Source organism: Vidua chalybeata, chromosome 24 (genome assembly GCF_026979565.1).
Source record: "Vidua chalybeata isolate OUT-0048 chromosome 24, bVidCha1 merged haplotype, whole genome shotgun sequence".
NCBI lineage: Eukaryota > Metazoa > Chordata > Aves > Passeriformes > Viduidae > Vidua > Vidua chalybeata.
The window spans coordinates 2,545,845-2,565,983 of NC_071553.1; the positions used below are offsets into that span (position 1 = coordinate 2,545,845).

Genomic DNA, 20,139 nt, shown 5'->3' on the forward strand with positions numbered 1-20,139 from the left:
CCCGCCCCGCCCGGGCCCGCCCCGCGCCCGCCCGCCCCCGCCGGCAGCGCCTGCGCCGGGCCCGCGCCCGGCTCCGCGCACGGGGCTCCGGCAGCTGCTGCGGGCTCTGCGGTGCCGGCCTGTCTGCGGTGTCACAGTTGAGACGCCCACGATACACAGAGCATCGCCATTCAATTTGAGAAGGCTTTAAGCATTCGCCCGTACAGAGTAACACAATGCCACAGCGTAAGTCTTCGAGCGTCTGCCCATACAGAGTAGCATCATGTCATTCAGAAGGCTGCAAGAGTCTGCCCTTTCTTGTTCCTCGGCACAACCTTTTACACCCCTATCGTTCACTTCACCTGCGTGTCCTCTTTACCCTTTGGTGGTTGGTCAGTACCCCTCGGCACTCCATGTCTCAGTGCTTTCAATGCTGGTCCCCTGACCTACACAGCTGTAGCCCATTGGGGATGAGGCTCGGCCGCAGCCCCACTCCCAATTACCACGAGCTGTGTATCTACACTGCCGTGCTTCTAGGATGTCCTGGGGTACTCCTCCCAGCCTGGGAAGCCCTGTCCTGGCTGCCTCCTTCCCACAATGGTGCTGTGACCTGCAGCCTCCCAGCACACAGCCTGGGCTCACTGTCGAGAGGAGGTTGGTTTTTCCCGTCCCCATAGAGGTGACACACATCCCCCAATGGCCACAGGAGCCCGGGGGACAGAGGCCACCAAGCCACCAACAGTCACCTCTGCCTCTGAGGGATCAAGGAAACAAGCCCTCAGTCCCCGAGGAAACTGCATCTAGAAGGATAGAGAGGCTGATCCGCAGTGTGCTGGGCAGGACAGGGTCATTTCCCAGAGGTTTGAGTTGTCACAGTCAGGTCCCTGGGGCTCCATCCTCTGACTCTGATGAGGAAGAGCTCCCACATCCCAGCTCAGCAAGCTCATTGTACAGCTTGGACTGCACAACTCATTTTCATCTCACTCCTCCCAGCTCATCTGAAATATCTGAAACCATCAGCTTCAATAATGGTTTGACTGGCCTTGGGAACCTAATAGGGAGCTATGAGGAATGACATAACAACTACTCATCCCAGATGTGTGGAGACATAGGGAAAATGTCGTTATGCTTCATTGTATTTACATTTCTACTAAAGAAAAATTAAAAAAACAGTGCAATTAAGAGGGTGAAAAGGGTTTTTATTGTTAACATTTTAATCACTGAGAACTGCATTCAGCACAGCTGAAGTCTATCAGCAACAGAGAAAAATTTTCAGGATTTAAAACAGTGCCCCTACGCAATGGAAAAGCTGATATATTTGCAACACACATGACAGATTTAACTTCTGAAAGACTGACTTTACAGTTAAACTGGACCTTGCTTTGCTTAGACAGAGATGATCTATTTGTTATCAAAGGTGAACAGCAAAATCCAATGGTACCTCTCAGGAGACACAGGTGGCCTCATGAATCTGTTTTCCTGCTGCTTTGGGAGAGGAGAGGAGAGGAGAGGAGAGGAGAGGAGAGGAGAGGAGAGGAGAGGAGAGGAGAGGAGAGGAGAGGAGAGGAGAGGAGAGGAGAGGAGAGGAGAGGAGAGGAGAGGAGAGGAGAGGAGAGGAGAGGAGAGGAGAGGAGAGGAGAGGAGAGAGGAGAGGAGAGGAGAGGAGAGGAGAGGAGAGGAGAGGAGAGGAGAGGAGAGGAGAGGAGAGGAGAGGAGAGGAGAGGAGAGGAGAGGAGAGGAGAGGAGAGGAGAGAGGAGAGGAGAGGAGAGGAGAGGAGAGGAGAGGAGAGGAGAGGAGAGGAGAGGAGAGGAGAGAGGAGAGGAGAGGAGAGGAGAGGAGAGGAGAGGAGAGGAGAGGAGAGGAGAGGAGAGGAGAGGAGAGGAGAGGAGAGGAGAGGAGAGGAGAAAAGATGTGGAACAAAAGGCTCAAAGAGGGACTCTGAAAGCTCATTCTCATCTCCTCCGCCAGCAGAACAAGGTGAGTGTCTGGGACTTTGGCTGAATGGGGATCACTGCCAACTTCTACCTGAGAAAACAAAGGAAAACCTGAGGGTCCGAGATGCCTAAAACAGTCTGCATGCTGAGGGAGCAGGAAAAACCCTTTGTAACTACACTATAAGAAAAGTGATTACTAGAGCAGAGTGTGAAATTACTGCAGGCAGGTGTGAATGGAAGAGAACCTGTATTCAGAGTTAAAGTTCTTCGTCAAAACATTAGGCTGTGGATGTGCAGATTAATGACCCAAACTTCCTGCTAGTGTGAGCTCCAGGAGCCCCTGCTGGCTGCAGCATCCCTAAAACATCCCAGGCAATGGATGGGATGGATGGAGGGCCCTGGCAGGGGAAGAGAAGGGACCTGTTGGAGTTCTGGATCTCACAGTCACAGCGCTCAGATGGGAGAGGACCCTAACCCTAACCCTCCGTGGGAGGGTCTCTGTGAACACCTGGAGGAGTGAATGCCCTTAAGGGTTTTCATTTTGCTGTTCCCCTTTGTGCTGGGGCTGTTCCCTCCAGCAGTGCACGTGTAAAGCCAGGGACAGAGGCTGGGCTGACACTGCTGGGAGAAGTCAAAGGGGCTTGAAAAGGCGCTGTGGGTTCCAGTTACCCTCTGGGATCTTCCCATCCAGCTGCTTTGGTGGGAGGAAGCCCTGAGCTTCCATCGGTTCCAGCAGCTGCTTCATCAGGCTGGAAGCCTCATCTCCGTCGCTGCTGTTGAAATCTGAGGGATCTTGGCTCTTCTGCGCGTCCCACCTGGCATTTGGGAGTGGGATATCCCTGCTGCTGGCGGTGTGCACGGCACCCAGGGCGTGGTGCAGCCACATCAGCCGCTTCAGCCCTTGGAGCGCCCTCCCTTTGTCGTGCAGGAGCTGGTGCTCGGTCACTGCCCTCCTGCTGCAGGGGAAGGAACACGGAGTCAGGGACGGGAGATGCTGACTTGCATCCATCGATCCCAGACGCTTCTCTGCACTGAGGAAGGAGCACTGGAAATGCCTCAGGCTCCAGCAGCCTGTCAGGAAGCCTAAAGATTCCTGCAGATAGGAAGCTTGTGGGGATTTTGAAATAAGTTTGAATTAATTTAGAGATGGGATTTTTGAGTTGTTTAAGATGGTGTGATATTTTTTTTTTTATCTTCTACATAGGCAGGAAGGGTGAGTTTGGCTCACATCTTCACTGCATGGCTCAGAAGGTAACAAGAGCTCTAGTTATAAGACTTGTAAAGGATTTATTAACTAATAAAACACTGTCAACAAGGATATTTATGTTTTTGACTTAATCTTTAAATATTTCATCTTATGGATTTATGTTACAGTGTAAGCTTTCTTAGCCAATCATGTTATGACACACAAACCTAAAGTACTGTACCCTAAAACTCTGAACTTTCTTCTACTTAGTTTAACGTGTCTCTGCTTTAAACTATAAATCTACATTCTTGCTTCTAGCACCTCAGTTTGGAAGCCTTTTCTAAAGTCTCAGATCAAATCCCGTGTTTAATTCTAAGCTTAGGCTTACAGGCCCAAAGTTCTGAGAGTTCCCTGCATTTCAGATTCCAGCAAAACTGAAATGGTGTGCTATTCCCAAAGGCATGCCTTGAATCTCCTCTTTTTTAAGAAAGGTAAACTGCGGAGACTGACCATTTGATCTTTCCCAAATTTAGATTATTTTCAGAGGTTTCAATAGCAGAATAAGGGTCCTTTTCCAACACCTCAGTGTTACAGGACTCTTGGGTTTGTTTCTTTCCTTCCAGAGTTGTAACTCGGGAGTAATTTACCTGAAATCACTGACGTCCATGAAAAAAAACCTAACTCCTATTTTCTTCAAATACACCAACATTTTTGAGTCAACTGTTGACTGAGGAGGGCAGGCTAAATCTCAGATGCAAATGTTTCAGGATTCCAGGCTGCTTAGATAAGATCTAACAGCAGCTATAGGCTCCTACTGCAGATTTGGATCTGAACGGGAACTAAATATGGAATTTCAGCATGTGCCATCTCCATGGCTTCTCTTGAACATCCTTATGTGATTTGCCACACTGTGTTTAAAAGTGACAGCTGAAATGTGCTCCATGTTGCACATCTAAAAATGCAATTGGTCTAATTTTACACTGCAGAGAGGGTGAGGTAAAATGGTGCTGTATCAAATACATCAAATTTTTCTTCTGACATGCCTGGAGTAACTAAGAGCAGTGCAGAACACAGCCCATTAAATCAAAAGTGAGCAGTTTTCTAATGATATCAATGAAGTAAAAAGGTAATATTGCTTACTTTTCAAGGTCTTGGCCCATTGCAAAACAGGCAAAAAAAAGAATCGCCAAAAATGTAACTGTCTGCAGAGATATCTGGTGCAGGAACATTTTCTCTCTTCTTTAAATCAGCTCCACAGGACCAGAAGCTGATGGTGTGATCAGAAATCTTTTCCTCTGTTCTTGCTTTCACCTGACAAAATGAATTTCAGCCTTTAAGCAGGGGTGAGAGTGGAGCACTGTGCTGTGGTAAAACATCCCAGGGCCTCCCACATCATCCCAGACCATGGATTTGTAACAGGAAAGGACAGATAGGATTCACAGGATATTTCTACAATTCTTTGCTTAGAGTCCTAAATCTCTTTTCCCACTGTTGCCCCTCAATACAACATTTTGAACTCTTGTGCATTTGCAAGCACAGAAAATTATTTTAGGACTTGGAAGAAACCCTTCTGATAAAAAAATCTTCACAGGAATTTGACACAAAGATCAGGATTGCTGAAAATCATGAAACCCAAAAGGGATTTAAGGTGGAGCAGGAATATCAAGTTAAAACATGTTCACAGCCCTGGGGTTTGGGCCTTCAATAACACAACCTTTTCCATGAGCAAGACAAGTGCTGACACCCAAATATCCAGGATTATATTAGACTGATGCTGGATTTATTTTCTGTGAAGAAGTGGATTTTTGGCTTAGGGAAGGGACAACTAGAAGATGTAATTGTGCAATTAAAAATGATTATTTTAATCTATGTTATTATTTCATCCAGCTATATATCTGCTCTTGGCATTGGTATATCCATACCTACCCATCCCTTCAACCCCACCACACCTTTATTGCCAAGTCTAGCCCTAAAATTTCTGCTTTTTTGGTACTAATGACTGTACCCTGCTTTAGGATTGGCTCCAGCCTAGCCCTTTATTCATTTACCAGCAAATCCTGTATTAATTGTTACATCAAAACCTGGAGGGACAACAAAAGAAAAGTTGTACCATTTAAATTGTTATGTAAGAGTAGTAAAGACAAGTTCCTGTACAATTTTTTGTAGAAATAATTCTTTCTGTGCAGAAAAAATTTGGAATAATAAAAAACTCAGCATCTCCTCAAAAGACTTGTCTTTATACTAACTTGAATATTGTCAGTGACTGGATAATAAAGCAAATTATACATTAATAGAACGTAAATACACATCAATTCTGTATTTGCTTTTAACAAGCTTGTTCTTAATTAGCCTGCCTCAGTAATTTGTGAATAATTTTCTTGGGTAATATGTTGAAATGAAATTAGATGTGAAATAACAAGTGGGTATTAGTTCTGATAAAAAACACATGCATTAAATTCAGATATATGCACATAAATATACATAGAGATGTGTGTATTAAATGCTGAGGGATATTTGAAGTTATGCTAATGCAGAACTGTTCAGACACAATAGAGAAATGACACTTTGCTGCTGTGATCAACAGTAAACTCTAATTAAAAGCATCTCCCAGTTACAAAAGGAACTTTATCCACTTACTGATGGTGTTTGGATCCCAGGGAAGTCCTGACCTGCAGAGTGTCCTGCCAGCCCCGTGGTGATGCTCCAGCACAGTGACACCAAGAGCCCTTGACCACCTTTTATAGCAGCCCAGAGAGCTCAGGAACAATGGGAATGGGCTGCACAGCACTCCGTGACTAAGACCTTGTGCCAGGGAAATGAGACAGCTCCAGCAATAATAAATCTTGGATTTTAAAAGATTCAGCTCTGACTAAGGAAAAGATCACAGCTTTGCAGGCAGTTTCTTCTTCCTTTGCAGTCTCTCGTGTTTTGTGGGAACTTTGGATTCTAACACAGCTTTGCTGTGTCCCAAGATGATGGACAGGGGATATCCAGCTGTTCCAGGGTTGATCAGGAAAAGCGTCTCTGGTGTGGAAATAGATTTTGCTCCTTTCCTGTTCTTATGGCTCAGGTGTGAACCATGAGTTGGGTAAGAGGAATCTAAATTAACAGTACTGGTGACACCTGCAATGTACAGTCAGCAAAACCCAGTTACAGAATCACAGAATGAACCAGGTTGGAAAAGACCTTTAAGATCATCTAGTCCAACCTATGACCTAACACCTCCTCATCAACTAAACCACAGCACTGAGTGCCACGTCCAGGCTTTTTGTAATCATATCCTGGATGGTCTCCACCACCTCCCTGGGCAGACCATTCCAGTGCCCAATCACTCTTTCAGTTAAGGATTTTTTTCTGATGCCCATCCTAAACTCCCCCTGGTGCAGCTTAAGGGTGTGTCCTCTCGTTCTGTCAGTGGTTTCCTGGGAGCAGAGACCGAGCCCCACCTGACTACAGCCACCTTTCAGGGAGTTGTGGAGAGTGATGAGGTCACACCTGAGTCTCCTTTTCTCCAGGCTAAACACCCTCAGCTCCCTCAGCCATTCTTCATAGGGCTTGTATTCCAAGCCCTTCACCAGCCTTGTTTCCTCCCTCTGGACATGTTCAAGCAAGTTCAAGTTACTCACAGAAAATCTCAGGAGCTGGTAAATAATAAAATCCCAGAATGGTTAGACTGGAAGGGACCCTAAAGCCCAACATCCCCTGCCATGGGCAGTGACAACTTCCACCATCCCAGGTTGCTCCAAGCCCCATCCAGCCTGGCCTTGGACACTTCCAGGGATGGGACAGCCACAGCTTCTCTGGGCAACCAAAGTAAGATCCCACTGGATTTTAATGTTCAGTACAAATTTAATTTAAATCTGTTGATTGTACAGTAAAAAAACTCATTTGAAATCTTGGAAAATGGGAGAAACTCACTAAACAATAAAAATGCAAGTAATAATACAGGCAAAAAGCCAAATTCTGATATGTTTTGAAACCCTGCAAGCTGACACCACACAAGGTTTTATTTTCACTGTGTGATCTCTAAGCAGGTCATTTCAATAGAATTTGGATATACAGGGTGTGGCTGGATCATTAGGCTGGAACTACTTAAAAGGACCAGTTCCTGCTTCTCAAAGTGAAAAACAGTATTTGTCACCTCTGAGTAGCAATTCCTTGGGAAGATTGGAACAATCATTTGCTCAGTGTTTTCCAAAGCCACAGATTCCTTTCCCATAGGCACAGGGCTGCGTTCCTGACAAAGCCAGGCTCAGGTGGATGCAGACACGTCCTGCACAGACAGGCCCCTTGCAGGGCTTCACAGCCTCTGCTCTCACAGCTTCCATGGACACCAAATTGCTTTTCATTATGTTCCTCAAGGCAGCTTGTCTGAGCCCCACACTATGTCTGAGACACCCAATAAACATTCCCCATTTCATTACCTGAGTCCTGATTGTTAAGGAGAGTGTCACCCATTTGAGTGCATCACCAATTAAGGCTGACATTCATTAAATATTGGTAGATCAGGGCCCAGCTTCACGTCTGAGTCTCCAGGGCAGCACTTACACTGTTACACCAAATTATCCGCCGTGGATCCCTTGGATACATCTTCAAGGATTAATAAGCATTGGCCAAAGTCCTGTGTGAAACATCTGGGACAATTCATCCATGAACTTTTCAAATCTCCAGTGTACAATGGGTTTTCATCGGATGCAGTTATCGGCATCTCCACCGGAAAAACATCAATTGAGTGACCACAAGCAGAGATGGTGATGTGGGATGGGGACAGGAGCACTTGGAGAATGTTCTGGTGCTCACACCACACTGCCATGGCTTTGCCCTTCCACCGGCCATTTCCTTCCACCAAGGACTCTGGAGAAGTCAGAATAACCATGGTCGTCACTTTGTGACATCTCCCTGAGGTCGGACTGTGCTGGGGTTACCCTGTATCCATGAGAGATACAAGATTTCTAAAGAAAACATAAAATGTGTCCATTGCACACTCCGGGCACACACCCAGGAGGAACTGTTCCCAGCTGTGATGGGGTCAGTGCTAATGTCACAGGGGGAAATTGTACCACCAGCACTCCCGGGTGATATTTTTAGCCGGGATAAGTTAACCACTGTGAGAGGCCTGAGAGGTGCAGAGTGGAGCAGGAGCTCGTTCTGCAGGGGAGGTAACGAGGGAGGGATTCGAGCTGACCAGAGCTTGCTCCCCTCGGGCCCTCCCCCGCAGCATTCTCGGAGCTATCAAAGGTTTCAGCCTTGGCTTCAAAGCCTTCGCTCCCTCCCTCCGGCTTTTCCTGGTCCCTGCATGGGAGGAGCTTTCACTGTTCCCTCACCTTCAGCGGGAGTTTTGGAGCAGGAGGGTTGTGCCAATTATAGTTTCCCAGGGAGTGATTCTTTTGTTTTGCTTTCCAGTCCTTTCCCCGGGGAGCCAGGTGGGGGAGGAAAGGAATATGGCCTGCTGCAGGGCATGAAAGAAAAAGGGAAGAGAAAGCCTGGAGGCCCAGTTGAGGGGGAAGAAGGAACTGGGGGAGGGAACAGAAAGCAAAGCAAATGTGCAAATAGCCTCGTTAGGGTAAGGGGGATCCTCTGGCCTGGGATTTGAAAACTTAATTAAACAAAGACTGTGCTGCATCAAAGGGATCCTCTATCTGTAGGGAGAGGGCTGAGAGATCTGAGGATTTTTTTTCCGTGTGCTGTTCTCTGTTACTCACCAGTAACAGGAGTGTGGGCTCCAGAAGTCTTCCTGCTTCCCTGACGAAAACATCAACTTTTTTTTTTTTATTATTATTAGTTTTGGTTGTGTTTTTTTTTTTTTTTTTTCCCTTACTGCTCTTAGCCCAACAGACCCGAAATCCTGTGAGCTGCTGTGCCGTGTGTGGAAAGCCGGGCACCGCCCTGCCGAGAGGAAACGCTCTGACCACACTCAGGGTAAATAGAGCTGCCCGGAGCTGCTGGAGAAGCAGCAGCTGCCGAAGGGCTGTTTGCCCTCCCTGGCCTCCCTCACTCAGAGACGGGAGGAAATGACACCTCACAGCAAACCACCAAGATTTTGGCACCATCACACCTGCACTCGAGGTGCTACAGGGGCATCACCAGCTCTCTGTCCCCGGGGAAGGAGCCAGCAGACCTGTGGCTTCCATAACCATTTCAAGCAGTGAAGTTCAGCTTCCAGGAGTGAGTTCCAGACTTCCCCTCCCTCTGGGTGCTTTTAGCTCTTCTCTGTCACCTCTGTGTCACTGGGGACAGCCCTGTGCCATCTGGAGAGGTGCCAGCAATCACATTTGGGAGGGGGGCAAACTGTTCCAGGAGCAGTTTGAAATCGTGGCCCCTATGCACTGTGTACTGCGTCATTCCAGAGAAAACTCACATCTTCCAGGGAATTAAAATTAGAGTTGAACAGCAGTGACTCAGGCTCAGTTTTCATTTTTCCATTTTCTGATATCAAGCCAGATCTGCAGAAGCTCCTGGGACTCACAGCTCTGTCTGAACATGGTAGCAAGGGTGAGTGTTTTTTCCTCCAAAACCTACCCTGAAGCCAAGCCTGGGGCTGGATCTCTTTTCTGCCCAAAACAGTCTCCAGATGGAATATTTTATGTGTGCAAAACAAATTCAGGTGAAGCTGAGACAAAGCCTCAGATCCCTTTTGCTGCTTCTGTAACACCCACTGGACTCTGAGTTTATCCCAGGTTCCACAGTGTTGCAGAAGTCTCCTGAGGACCTCACCTGAGTAAAAACAAAAAAAAGAAGGGATGTCTCCCAGTGCCATGGGCCCTGTCTCCATGAAAAGGAACTCTCTGGGATCTGCCCCTGCAAGAGAATGTCACTGTGGTGTCAATAGCTTAGACATGAGACCCCAACAGTGGCAGAAGCCTCACACCTGGAAAGGTGAGGATGGAGGATGAGCAATTAAATGTCATCCAGGTAAAGAAATGTCACACTAATTAATCCCCAGGTGCTGAGTCTTGGGGACATGTTGTGCCCCTGTGCTTGGTGCTCTGTCTTACTTTAGGTCTATGATAGATAAATTGCAGTCTGTTGTTTCACTCTCTGTTTACATGAAGTCTGGGGTAGAGATAAAAGTGTGTAAAAATATATGTTTTAAAAGTGAGGAAATAAGGGACTTGTACCCTTTAAACAGAAGAGTGTGTGGGCATAAACCTATGCACTGAAATATATCTAAAGATCAGGCTTGTGTAAGTCTCTGTTTCTTCAGAAAAGAGCCTTCACCAGGGTTGGTGGATGGGCAGGATGTGAAAATGGGGCGAATCCACAGGAACCTCACGACAGCAGGCTCAGATGTGCCCGTGTGCAGTCGGTTTCTGACTGAAGATGCATCCCCCCCACCAGTTCCTGTTGTGTTTGAGCAATGACGTTTCCCACAAGAGGCCTTTCCGTGGGCAGAACCGTGCCAGTAAATAACTGGTTTTGCTGGTGTCTAGTTTTGCATGAGGAGCAGCTCTAAGAGATCCTCTTGCAGATGGAAGTGTTCTCCAGTAAATATTATCTGTCTCCTGAGGTATCCAGAGCTCCAGAAGCTTTTGGACACTGCTCTCAGTCACATGGTGGGATTTTGGGGTGTCCTGTGAAGAGCCAGGAGTAGATTTTTAATGGTTCTTGTGGGTCCCTTCCAGCTCAGGCTATTCTATGGTTCAGTGATCCCTTAAATTTGGCTCACACAGCTGAGGTTTCTTCGAAATCATAACGTCTAGAATGTGTTCATTTTCCTCTGAGACTGAAATCTCAGAAACCACAACAACAGTTTGACTGGAACACCTTACTCCAGATCAGTGTGGTCTTGGATCCTGGTCTGGGGGTGTTATAAAACATTTAACCAATGATATTTGACACAAGTGGTAAAAGCCAGCGAGTGCAACGCAGCAGGATTTTCCAAACACTCACAAACTTGGAAGAAGGAGAGAAGTAATGTAGCATAAAAGCTTCCACATATGTGACATCCACAGGGCTGGTTTGGGGACCAGCTTTGGGAGGACAATCAAAGCACTGACTTTGGAACGACACAAGAGTTGTGTGGCTGCGCTGGCACATCCCAACCTCAGCTCTGGGAATTTGCCTGAGCACTCTGACCTCTGCCTTGTGTCCCGGTGATGGGCCATGTTTAGTTTCTGAATAACACCAAAACCAAACTGAAAACGGATTATGTTTGTATGATGTGATTTTTGTGGACTGTGATTTATAAAATGTGGTGACAGGCTTAACTGCAGGGAAGAAGTGCTTGAAAAGAGCAGGCAACATGTCCTAGGTGAGTGCTGAGTGCTCTGTTTGCTTTGCAGCAGGTGAGCTGGCTTCTGAATAAATCCTTTGTTCCCAAGTCTGTCACCTGGAATTATCTTCAGACATCATGTGTAACTTTAGTATGAAATTAAAAGTTAAGATTACAAGGTTGTCCAAGTTGCTCTCTAATATTTGTTCTGTTTCTTTTTTTTTTTTTTTAATATCAATTATTGCAAAACTGAAATCATGTTTGAAATGCACATTATGTGAAGTGAGGAGGGTCTAGGAATGCTGCAAACCCCCTTGGAGAAGGGAGGTGAGTGCTGGAAATCACCGTCTCAAAGAAGTCACAAAGTGAAAAATAGCTTCAAATTATTTCCTTTGTTTGTGTTGCCTCAGGAAATTAGCCATCAGCTAATTTAGATTGCAATGGATTAGATTTCCTTAATTAAAGGCAGGTAACTCTCAGATAACTATACACAATAAAGAGACTTTGGAGCATTCATTACCTCAAAATCATTGTTGTGTTTCTGTCCCTTGGCCAGTTTTGACCCTTTGAGGATTTTACTGCGAAAAAGCTCTTAAAAATAATTGGGGATGCTGCAAAAGATTTTGGAACATTCCAATTAATTATTAACTTTAATTCCAGTTGGGTTTCTGGAATTCTGGTACACAAGGACATCCCATCCTCTGCACAGTTCCTGCTTGGAAAACAGAGTCAATGAGCCTTAATTTGTACTCAAAATGCCTTTCTGTGTATTACATGATTAAAATATTATTAATGATACCTGTACCAGATAAATTTGGCTTCTCTGGCCCATGGCAGAGTTGAAGTCTGGGTTAAACCCAGCCTGGCTGCGAGGGGAGGTTTTTGGGAGGTTATTGCAGCAACAACCCTGGGTGAGTTCCTTATATTACCTGGTAACTGAAATCAGGAGGTTTGGTATCTAAGGCAACCCCTTTGGAGCAAGTTCATACTTTAATTAGAGGTTAAAACCCAATGTTATGTATGAATGAGAGTTTGGCAAAGCACATCACCAGCACTGCGTATCTGTAACTGAAATTCCTCTGTTCAAGTTCAAATCCTCTCGTTTTCTCAAGCGCAAAAAAACCAAACCAAACCAAACCAAACCAGCTCCGTCCTTTGTGCTTCAGTAAGCCAAGCGCGGACATAAAATTTACCAAAAACTCTGGCTTAGAGCAGTTTGCTCAACACACTTATTTAAAGCTGAGGGGGAGAAATAGGTCTGAGAGAATTGAAGCGCTCAGAGGTGTAAACCCTACCTGGACGGACCTCATCGGGCCAGAGACAAAAGGAAATAAAACTTTGTTTTTCATGTTAGCCGGAAAAAACAGCAGTTCTGATTTCAGGGCCCGGGCGGGGCCCCCTCAGCGCTCCCGCCATTATGCCACCCGCGCGCGCGCGCCGTGACGCCACCTGTCAATCAGCGCAACGGCGCCCTCTGATTCGCTGTCGCCTGGCGTCACGTGGGAGAGGACTGGCTCTATATAACGGCGGGCGGGGTCGGTGCTAGCCGCCATTTTGTCCAGTGAGGAAAAGCGGAGCTGGGGTCTCGCTGAGGGTCGAGTCGGCTGAGTTTAGCGCGGGCTCCCTTCGCGCGCCCTCCCTTTAAGCACCGGTGAGGATCTTCATCCCGGAGGGCGGGGGGGAGGCGGCAGCCGCGGTCTCGGTGCCCGACAGGGCGGATGGAAGTGGCGGCGGCGGCAAACAAAGAGCAGCCGCCATTTTGTATCGCCGGGCCTGGGGCGGCGGCTGCCGCGGCCCTGAGCGGAACCGGGCGGGGAGGCGGCGGGTTGCCGGGAGGAGCCCGTTGTCGGCCTGTTCCCCGCGGGTTGTGAGGCCGGGCAGGGTGGGAAGTGCCGCGGCGGCGGTGTGGCGGCGTCCCGTCCGCCAGTGGCAGCGCTGGTCCCTCACGCCGCGCCGAGGAGCAGCTCCGGAGCGAGACCCCGGGCATTGCCCGCGGGGCTCGGCGGGAGATGGCCCTGCACCCCTCCGCCCCGGTTCGTGCGCGGATCGCCCTGATCCTAATCCCGATCCGGGAACAATGGAGCCTCCCCCGCGCAGCGCCCTCTGCAGACCCCCCCGCGCTGAGCAGGAAAAGGGGCGCAGGGACCTCCCTCCACAAATCTAAACAGTAAAAGTAAACGAAATTCCCCGAACTAGTGAATATTAATCACACTGCGGCATAGCAGTTCTCTTGTTGTGTTTTAAGTTTTCTCCCACCCCGCTGGCCCTTTCCAAACAGTGTCTCTATCCCGACGCATCACTGCTGAAGTTTCAGGGGAAAGCAGCCAAGCGTGACTTCCTTGGAAGTGAACAAGCACGTGCGCTGTGTTAAATATATGTGAACTTCTTTTTTCTTGTCTAGCAATGCATCGTGACTCTTGTCCGCTGGACTGCAAGGTCTATGTGGGTAACCTTGGAAACAATGGCAACAAAACAGAATTAGAGCGAGCTTTTGGCTACTATGGACCACTGCGCAGTGTATGGGTGGCGAGAAATCCTCCTGGGTTTGCCTTTGTGGAATTTGAAGATCCCCGAGATGCAGCTGATGCAGTAAGAGAGCTAGATGGAAGGTAAAGTGTGCTTGGCTTGGCTGGTCAAAATATGAGATATAGGAGTGATACAGTTTTAAATTGTAAAGCTTAAACTGCAGGACTACGGTCTTGACACATTTCTTATGCACTGTTTATTTGTATGCTACTATAAGGGTGTTCTTATAGTGCAGCAGTAGAATCCCAGAATGATTTGGGCTGGAAGGAACCTCAAAGCTCATCCAGTCCCACACTTCCCATGGGTAGGGACACCTTCCACCAGCCCCATCCAGCCTGGCCTTGGGCACTGCCAGGGATCCAGGGGCAGCCACAGCTGCTCTGGGCACCCTGTGCCAGGGCCTGCCCACCCTCACGGGGAAGAACCCCTTCCCAATATCCCATCTATCCCTGCCCTCCTTTTTTGAACAGCATTGTAATGGTTAATTTTGCACTTCTCAGTTGAACTCCCAAGTTAGAAATTATTTGGATCTCTGTGTGTGTTAATTAAATTGCAGATGGTGTTACTATAAAGAGGTAAAACTGATCACGGAGACTCCTTTGCTCTTTCCTTGCCTGCTTTACTGGCACAGCAGTTTTGAGATGCAGCCAAACCTTTTGTCTGCCAAAGAACGTCAGAATGGTTTGGGCTGGAAGCCCATCCAGTTCCACCCTCTGCTGTGGGCAGGGACATCTTCCGCTAGATGGATCAGGTTGCTCCAAGCCTGTCCAGCCTGGCCTTGGACACTTGCAGGGAAGGGTCCCTGCTCCAGTCATGCTGGAGCTGGCTCTGGGCACTGTGCTTTGATGACAGAACATTTTTGCCATTATGCATTGTTTTCCATCTTGTGGATCGTGTATGCTTTATCCACGCTGCCTTTCCCTGGCAGTGCTAACCAGAGTCCCCCTCTCTTCCAGAACGCTGTGTGGGTGTCGCGTCCGAGTGGAGCTCTCCAACGGGGAGAAGCGGAGTCGGAACCGTGGCCCCCCTCCGTCGTGGGGCCGGCGCCCTCGGGATGACTATCGCAGGAGGAGTCCCCCTCCTCGGCGCAGGTACCTGGGCACAGCACAATCCTAGAGCTCTTGGCACAGTTACCACGTAGCATCCTAGAAGCAGGCTTGTTAAAGGCATGTTGATGGATGGCATTCATCTATCTGATCGTGATTTGGAAATGACAGATGCTAAAAAAACAAACCAAAATCAACCCCCCCACAAAATCGAGGTGAACTTCAGTTGTGCTGAATGTTGTTGGCGTTTGTCCTTAGGTGACTGTGCAGTTGGTAGTCAGTGCCCACTGTCCTGGGCTTATCCTCCTTCCTCTTAAAACCTGCTCATCTTCTAGTCACACTTTCCCTTTCTTCCCCATACTTCAACTTAGGCTGTTCCTTTCCTTTACTCCATAATGGCAAAACATGACATACAGCAGTATAGCATTTCCATACCAATGGGTTTTTCCACTTTGTTTTCAGAACTTAAATGCTTCCCAAGCAGGCAGCTGTTTAATAATTGAGTAACAGTTGCTCTAAACATCTGGAATCTTGACACTTTAGTGTTAGCGTGGAAATAAAGCATCGTGTGACGATCCTGTCACTTGAGGTTTGCAAACCCAGCTCTAGCTTATAGCAGGATTTTTGGGAACTGGCACGTTCTTGGACCCAGACTAGTTTGTCTGGCAGTTTAAGTGTGCACCGTGGTTTTTACAGGACTGAATTTACCTGTGGCAGGTGAGTGAAGTCCTCCCAAGCCAGGGTTTCAAGCTTACCCTTTTGCTGTTGAAAAAAAAAAATAACACATTAGGAGTATTTGTTAGCTAATAGATGGTTGTACTGATGGCTTGTTTTTCATTTTTTTTATGCTTTTTGGTCCATCTATTAATAAAAATGAACCCGTTACAGAGTCACCATCATGTCTCTTCTCACCACCCTCTGAGTCTGCATTAGCCAGCCAACTAGCCCTTTCAGCGTCATGTGACCAGCGCGCCCCATGCAGCTTGGCTGGTGTCGTTTCACATGACCCAGGCATGGCCAGTCGTCAGGTTGCACCGCCCTTTGGTTCCCGAGCATGCTGTTTTCTCTCAGCCTTCTCTCCAACCTTAACCAAATCGGCAGCAGCCACCTCGACCGCCCACACATTCCCGGCCAATCAGCTCAGCTGTTTATTTACCAAATGTCTTCACAACAACTACAGCAGCAGCCTTCGGCTAACAAAAAAGCAGGAAAAATCCACAACACCCCCTTCGCCAACCAACTAAATACAACGCAACATCTGGCAAAACCTTTTCAGCAAATTCTTCTTGGCAGTCAGTCCGGCAGCCTCACCTCACCATTTCTAGCTTGTTGAAACCAAAGACTTGTAAGTTTTTCCTGCTTATACAGTTTACTGCTGGTTAAAATAAGGAGTAAGCGGCTTATAAGTAATTACTTTTCTCAATCAAAGGCTGGCTGTGCATAATTGAGTGGTAACGTACATATGTTGCTTGAGAAAACTTTTAAGGGTGATATGGAAGCTCTTACACTGTGAATAATGTAAAAACCAGGATATTTGCATGTGAGATGCCAAACTAAATTTTTAATAAAGCTCTAACAAATGTAGCTTTTCCTTACCAGAAAAATCCTATCACCTTTAAATGGTTTTACTAACAGTTTTCAAAACTTAAAACAATTACTTTTTGGGATGAACTGGGCCGAGCTAAGGTTATATTTTTTAATTTTTTTTTTATAAGAAAATAGTCTAAACACACTCTATGGCATTAAAAATGACAATCACAAATATGCAGTTCTAATGTAGCACTTAATGGCATTATCAATATTGACACTGAGCGCATTTTCACTTTTTTTTTTCCACTTGATATCTCTTATGTCTTGTTATGGACCTTTTTGGCTTGCATGGGTTCCAAAACATTTGCTCTGTGCTATTTTTTTTTTTTTTTTTTTTTTGGAACCACCTGTGGGACTTTGGTGTGGTGTTCTGGGCAGTGTATTTAGTTGAAATGGAAAGTGTTGCATTGGACAACTCTGCTCTGACGTGTTCTTAGTTAAGTGAATTCGTGGTTGGAAACGTGCTGTTCACACTGAGCTTGGTTTTACTGCCTAATCTTTCCATGCCTTTTACTGGATGATGGATGCCAGTTATTCTTGGCACATTCCCTGGGCCCAACAGTGAGTTTGACAAGTTGGGAAATGCCTCACCCCGTTAAAGCTCAAAGAATGGATAAAGTGCCTCACATTTGGTTTTCTGGTTCTAGATCACCGCGAAGGAGAAGCTTTTCCCGGAGCCGCAGCAGGTACGAACCCCTTCCCTACCCCATGGACTGCTCCAGCCTAGGGGGTTGAAAAGAACAGCCCAAAACAGCTCCACGTGTGGGTTGTGCACAATCAGTAGTTTGGTAAAAGAGAAACAGATTTGCTTCTGTCATATTGTTTGCCTGGAATTACTGAGCTGTTTGAGATTCCAGGGATAGCAGTGGAAGGATACTGAGAACAAAAGTAATTTCCTTTCTGCAGCTGCCTGGCGTCTTCTGTCAGTTTTCCCCAAAGTTTAAGTGTTAATGTGCTACTCTCAGAGATACTGTGAGCATAGGAACCTTGAACCCTGAGGTGGGAAAAGACAATTGAGTCCAGCCATAAATCAGAATGTGATTTAGTGTGATTCTGCAAAAAAACAAACAAACAAAACCCACACCAAACAAAAATCACAAACTTCTGCAAAGTACTACATGCCTGTTTACAGCACATTATAAGCTGTTGGCTCAGGCTGATTATTCTTCCCTCAAGAAAGGGTTAATAGCAGCATGGGTAACAGGTTTTCCCAGGTTGAATAGTTTGAAGCCTTCACTCCTGAAGGGAAGCTCCTCAGGGAACCTCCTTGGCCTGATTAAGCTTTGCTCTGATGATGTGGTGTTGTGTTCTGTACCAGGTCCCTCTCCAGAGACAGAAGAAGAGAGAGATCACTCTCACGGGAGAGGAACCACAAGCCTTCTCGCTCCTTTTCCAGGTCTCGCAGGTAAGAAGAGCCTTCAGTGTTTGTGTGTTCTGAGTAAATCTGAAAATAACTTTGTGCCTTGTTGGAGAACCACCTGTAATGTCATAGGAGATTCTTCACCTTAAACAGCAAAATACTTAATTTTATTAAATGAACAGTATTTTTAAAATGGTTAAATATCACCTGCTGGGGGGCTTAAAGGAAAATCTGCTGTTCCTGATGCCTGATCCTAACCATACCTGTCTGTTGTTCTTCAGTCGCTCCAGGTCAAATGAGAGGAAATAGGACTGTGGGAAGGAGCTGTGTACAGGAAGTCATGAGATCCGAGGCCAGGAGTATGTACAGAACATTGTTTTGTTTTGAGACTTCATAAAGCTTGGTGCATTTTTAAAATGTTTTAGCTGTTGAACTTGCTTTGTTCCTTGTATCTTGTAACAGGTGGCAAATGTAAAGATGTGAATCTGTATATGGTTCTGAGCAGATCCTATGATTTGTAATATTAATGGTTTTCCAATGTACCATTAGACATGAGGGGTGTGTGTGTGGAATGGCAAAAAGATCTGTGTTGTGTAGCTGGGATAGCAGGGCTGGGCTGGGGGTTTCTGGGGTTCAGCTTGAGGAAGTGTGCAGGGATGGTGTGTTCCTTGTGAGGACAGGCCAGGAGCAGAGCAGGACACAGGTGCTCCATAGCCCAGGTCTGGGAAAGAGTAGTGAGCCAGTGGTATGGGGAGGGAAAGGGTTGGGGGCTGCAGCTTCATCCAGCTCCAGTTCTGACTGAGCTGCTTTATATTCCATGAAATGAAACTTTTTAGCTATAGGGTCAGTTAATTTTGTACTTGGTGTGAGTAGAGTCCTTCATTAGATGATTGTTGATTGACCATGTATTCCAGAAGCTCTGAATAGACCAAATCCACAGCAGAACTGACACCTGGAGTGGATGTGTTGTGTCTAATGGTACATTGTAAACATTAGTTATTAAACATTTCTTTACTGTACAAGAATTTTCATGTCACTTGTAAAATGTCTTTTGTGAGATCCTTGGGATTAAAGTTTTGGTTACAACTCGTTGTTCAGTATTTAACTCGTCCCGGACTGTGACAGTCACCCCATCTGGCTGTAACACAGCTGTGAAGTGTCCCAACGCAGCTGTACCTGCTCACCTGTCTGTGGTGAGGTGCAGGGTGTCACTCCACCATGGCAGCCTAATCCCTGTTCTATAGCTTCAGCTGGGGTGCTCAGTAGCTAATGCCACCTGCTTGCCTGACAGTGAGCCCTGCAGTGATTCCTTGGAAAACCTGCTGGAGATGCAAAGGTTCCCCATGGGATTTGTATGCCAGCTGTGGGTTGGGAGCAACATTAAGGTGTTCATCCCATCTCAGTCTGGAATCCACAACTTACCCTGAAGATTCACTTCCTGCAGAAATGCAGCATGGCTGGAGAGCAGGTGGAGCTGCCCAAGGGCTCCCTTGCACCTGAATCCCAGATTGCTGCATTGGTTCAGTTGTGTGGTTTAGATTAAATCCCTCATGATAAACACTGGTGGTGGAGTTTCCTTTGCTTGATGGTTTCCAGGCAGGGACAAGGAGATGGTGAAGCTGTAAGGACTGTGGGAAGGAGGATGTGCTGGTGCTGCTGAGCTCAGTGTCTGGATAATTTTTTTAATGACTTGGTGTTGGTTGGGCTGGGTCTTGAAGGCCTCTTCCAACCCCTCTGAGGCTCTGTTGATGAGTTAAAGACTGCGTGTTGCTGTGTCTCCCACCTCGTGCCACAGAAACGCAGGGTGGCCGCAGGTGCTGCGAGAGGCACTCACAGCCCGAACTGCCACTGGAGCGGGATTCAGCGGTGAGCTGGGAATGCCCCGGCCCGTTCCCGGCTTTTGCAGGGCCCCGTTTCACCTGCGGAGCGTGAGGGAGCAGCGGGTGGAGCCGGCTCGGGCCGTGCAGTGCTGCCGGTACCCGGCAGAGGTCAGCGCGGCTCCTCCGGGCCGCAGCCTGTTCGCTCTCCAAACCTCCGGGTGGGGCCCAGGGGCTGCCCGGAGCCCCAGCCCAGCTCCGGGCCGGGCGGCGAGGCCCAGGGGCTGCCCGGAGCCCCAGCCCAGCTCCGGGCCGGGCGGCGAGGCCCAGGGGCTGCCCGGAGCCCCAGCCCAGCTCCGGGCCGGGCGGCGAGGCCCAGGGGCTGCCCGGAGCCCCGGCCCAGCTCCGGGCCGGGCGGCGAGGCCCAGGGGCTGCCCGGAGCCCCAGCCCAGCTCCGGGCGGGGGGGTCCAGGGGCTGCCCAGAGCCG

The 20,139-nt window shown here is 47.7% G+C and overlaps 1 protein-coding gene across 1 annotated transcript; it reads left to right on the forward strand.

Annotated features, from left to right (window-relative positions):
* Positions 1-12,860: 12,860 nt before the first annotated feature.
* On the forward strand, positions 12,861-18,920 carry SRSF3 (serine and arginine rich splicing factor 3). Its single transcript, XM_053963918.1, has 6 exons — positions 12,861-12,963; positions 13,714-13,921; positions 14,795-14,929; positions 17,122-17,160; positions 17,793-17,879; positions 18,116-18,920. The coding sequence occupies exons 2-6, from the start codon at positions 13,716-13,718 to the stop codon at positions 18,141-18,143; spliced, it is 495 nt and encodes a 164-aa protein (XP_053819893.1). The 5' UTR covers positions 12,861-12,963; positions 13,714-13,715; the 3' UTR covers positions 18,144-18,920.
* The last annotated feature ends 1,219 nt before the right edge of the window (positions 18,921-20,139 follow it).

Coding starts and splice junctions, on each gene's coding strand:
- SRSF3 (XM_053963918.1), top strand. CDS start 13,716: ATGCATCGTGACTCTTGTCCGCTGGACTGCAAGGTCTATGTGGGTAAC. Junction 14,930..17,121: donor AGTCCCCCTCCTCGGCGCAG/GTACCTGGGCAC, acceptor TTCTGGTTCTAG/ATCACCGCGAAGGAGAAGCT. Junction 17,880..18,115: donor TCCTTTTCCAGGTCTCGCAG/GTAAGAAGAGCC, acceptor GTTGTTCTTCAG/TCGCTCCAGGTCAAATGAGA.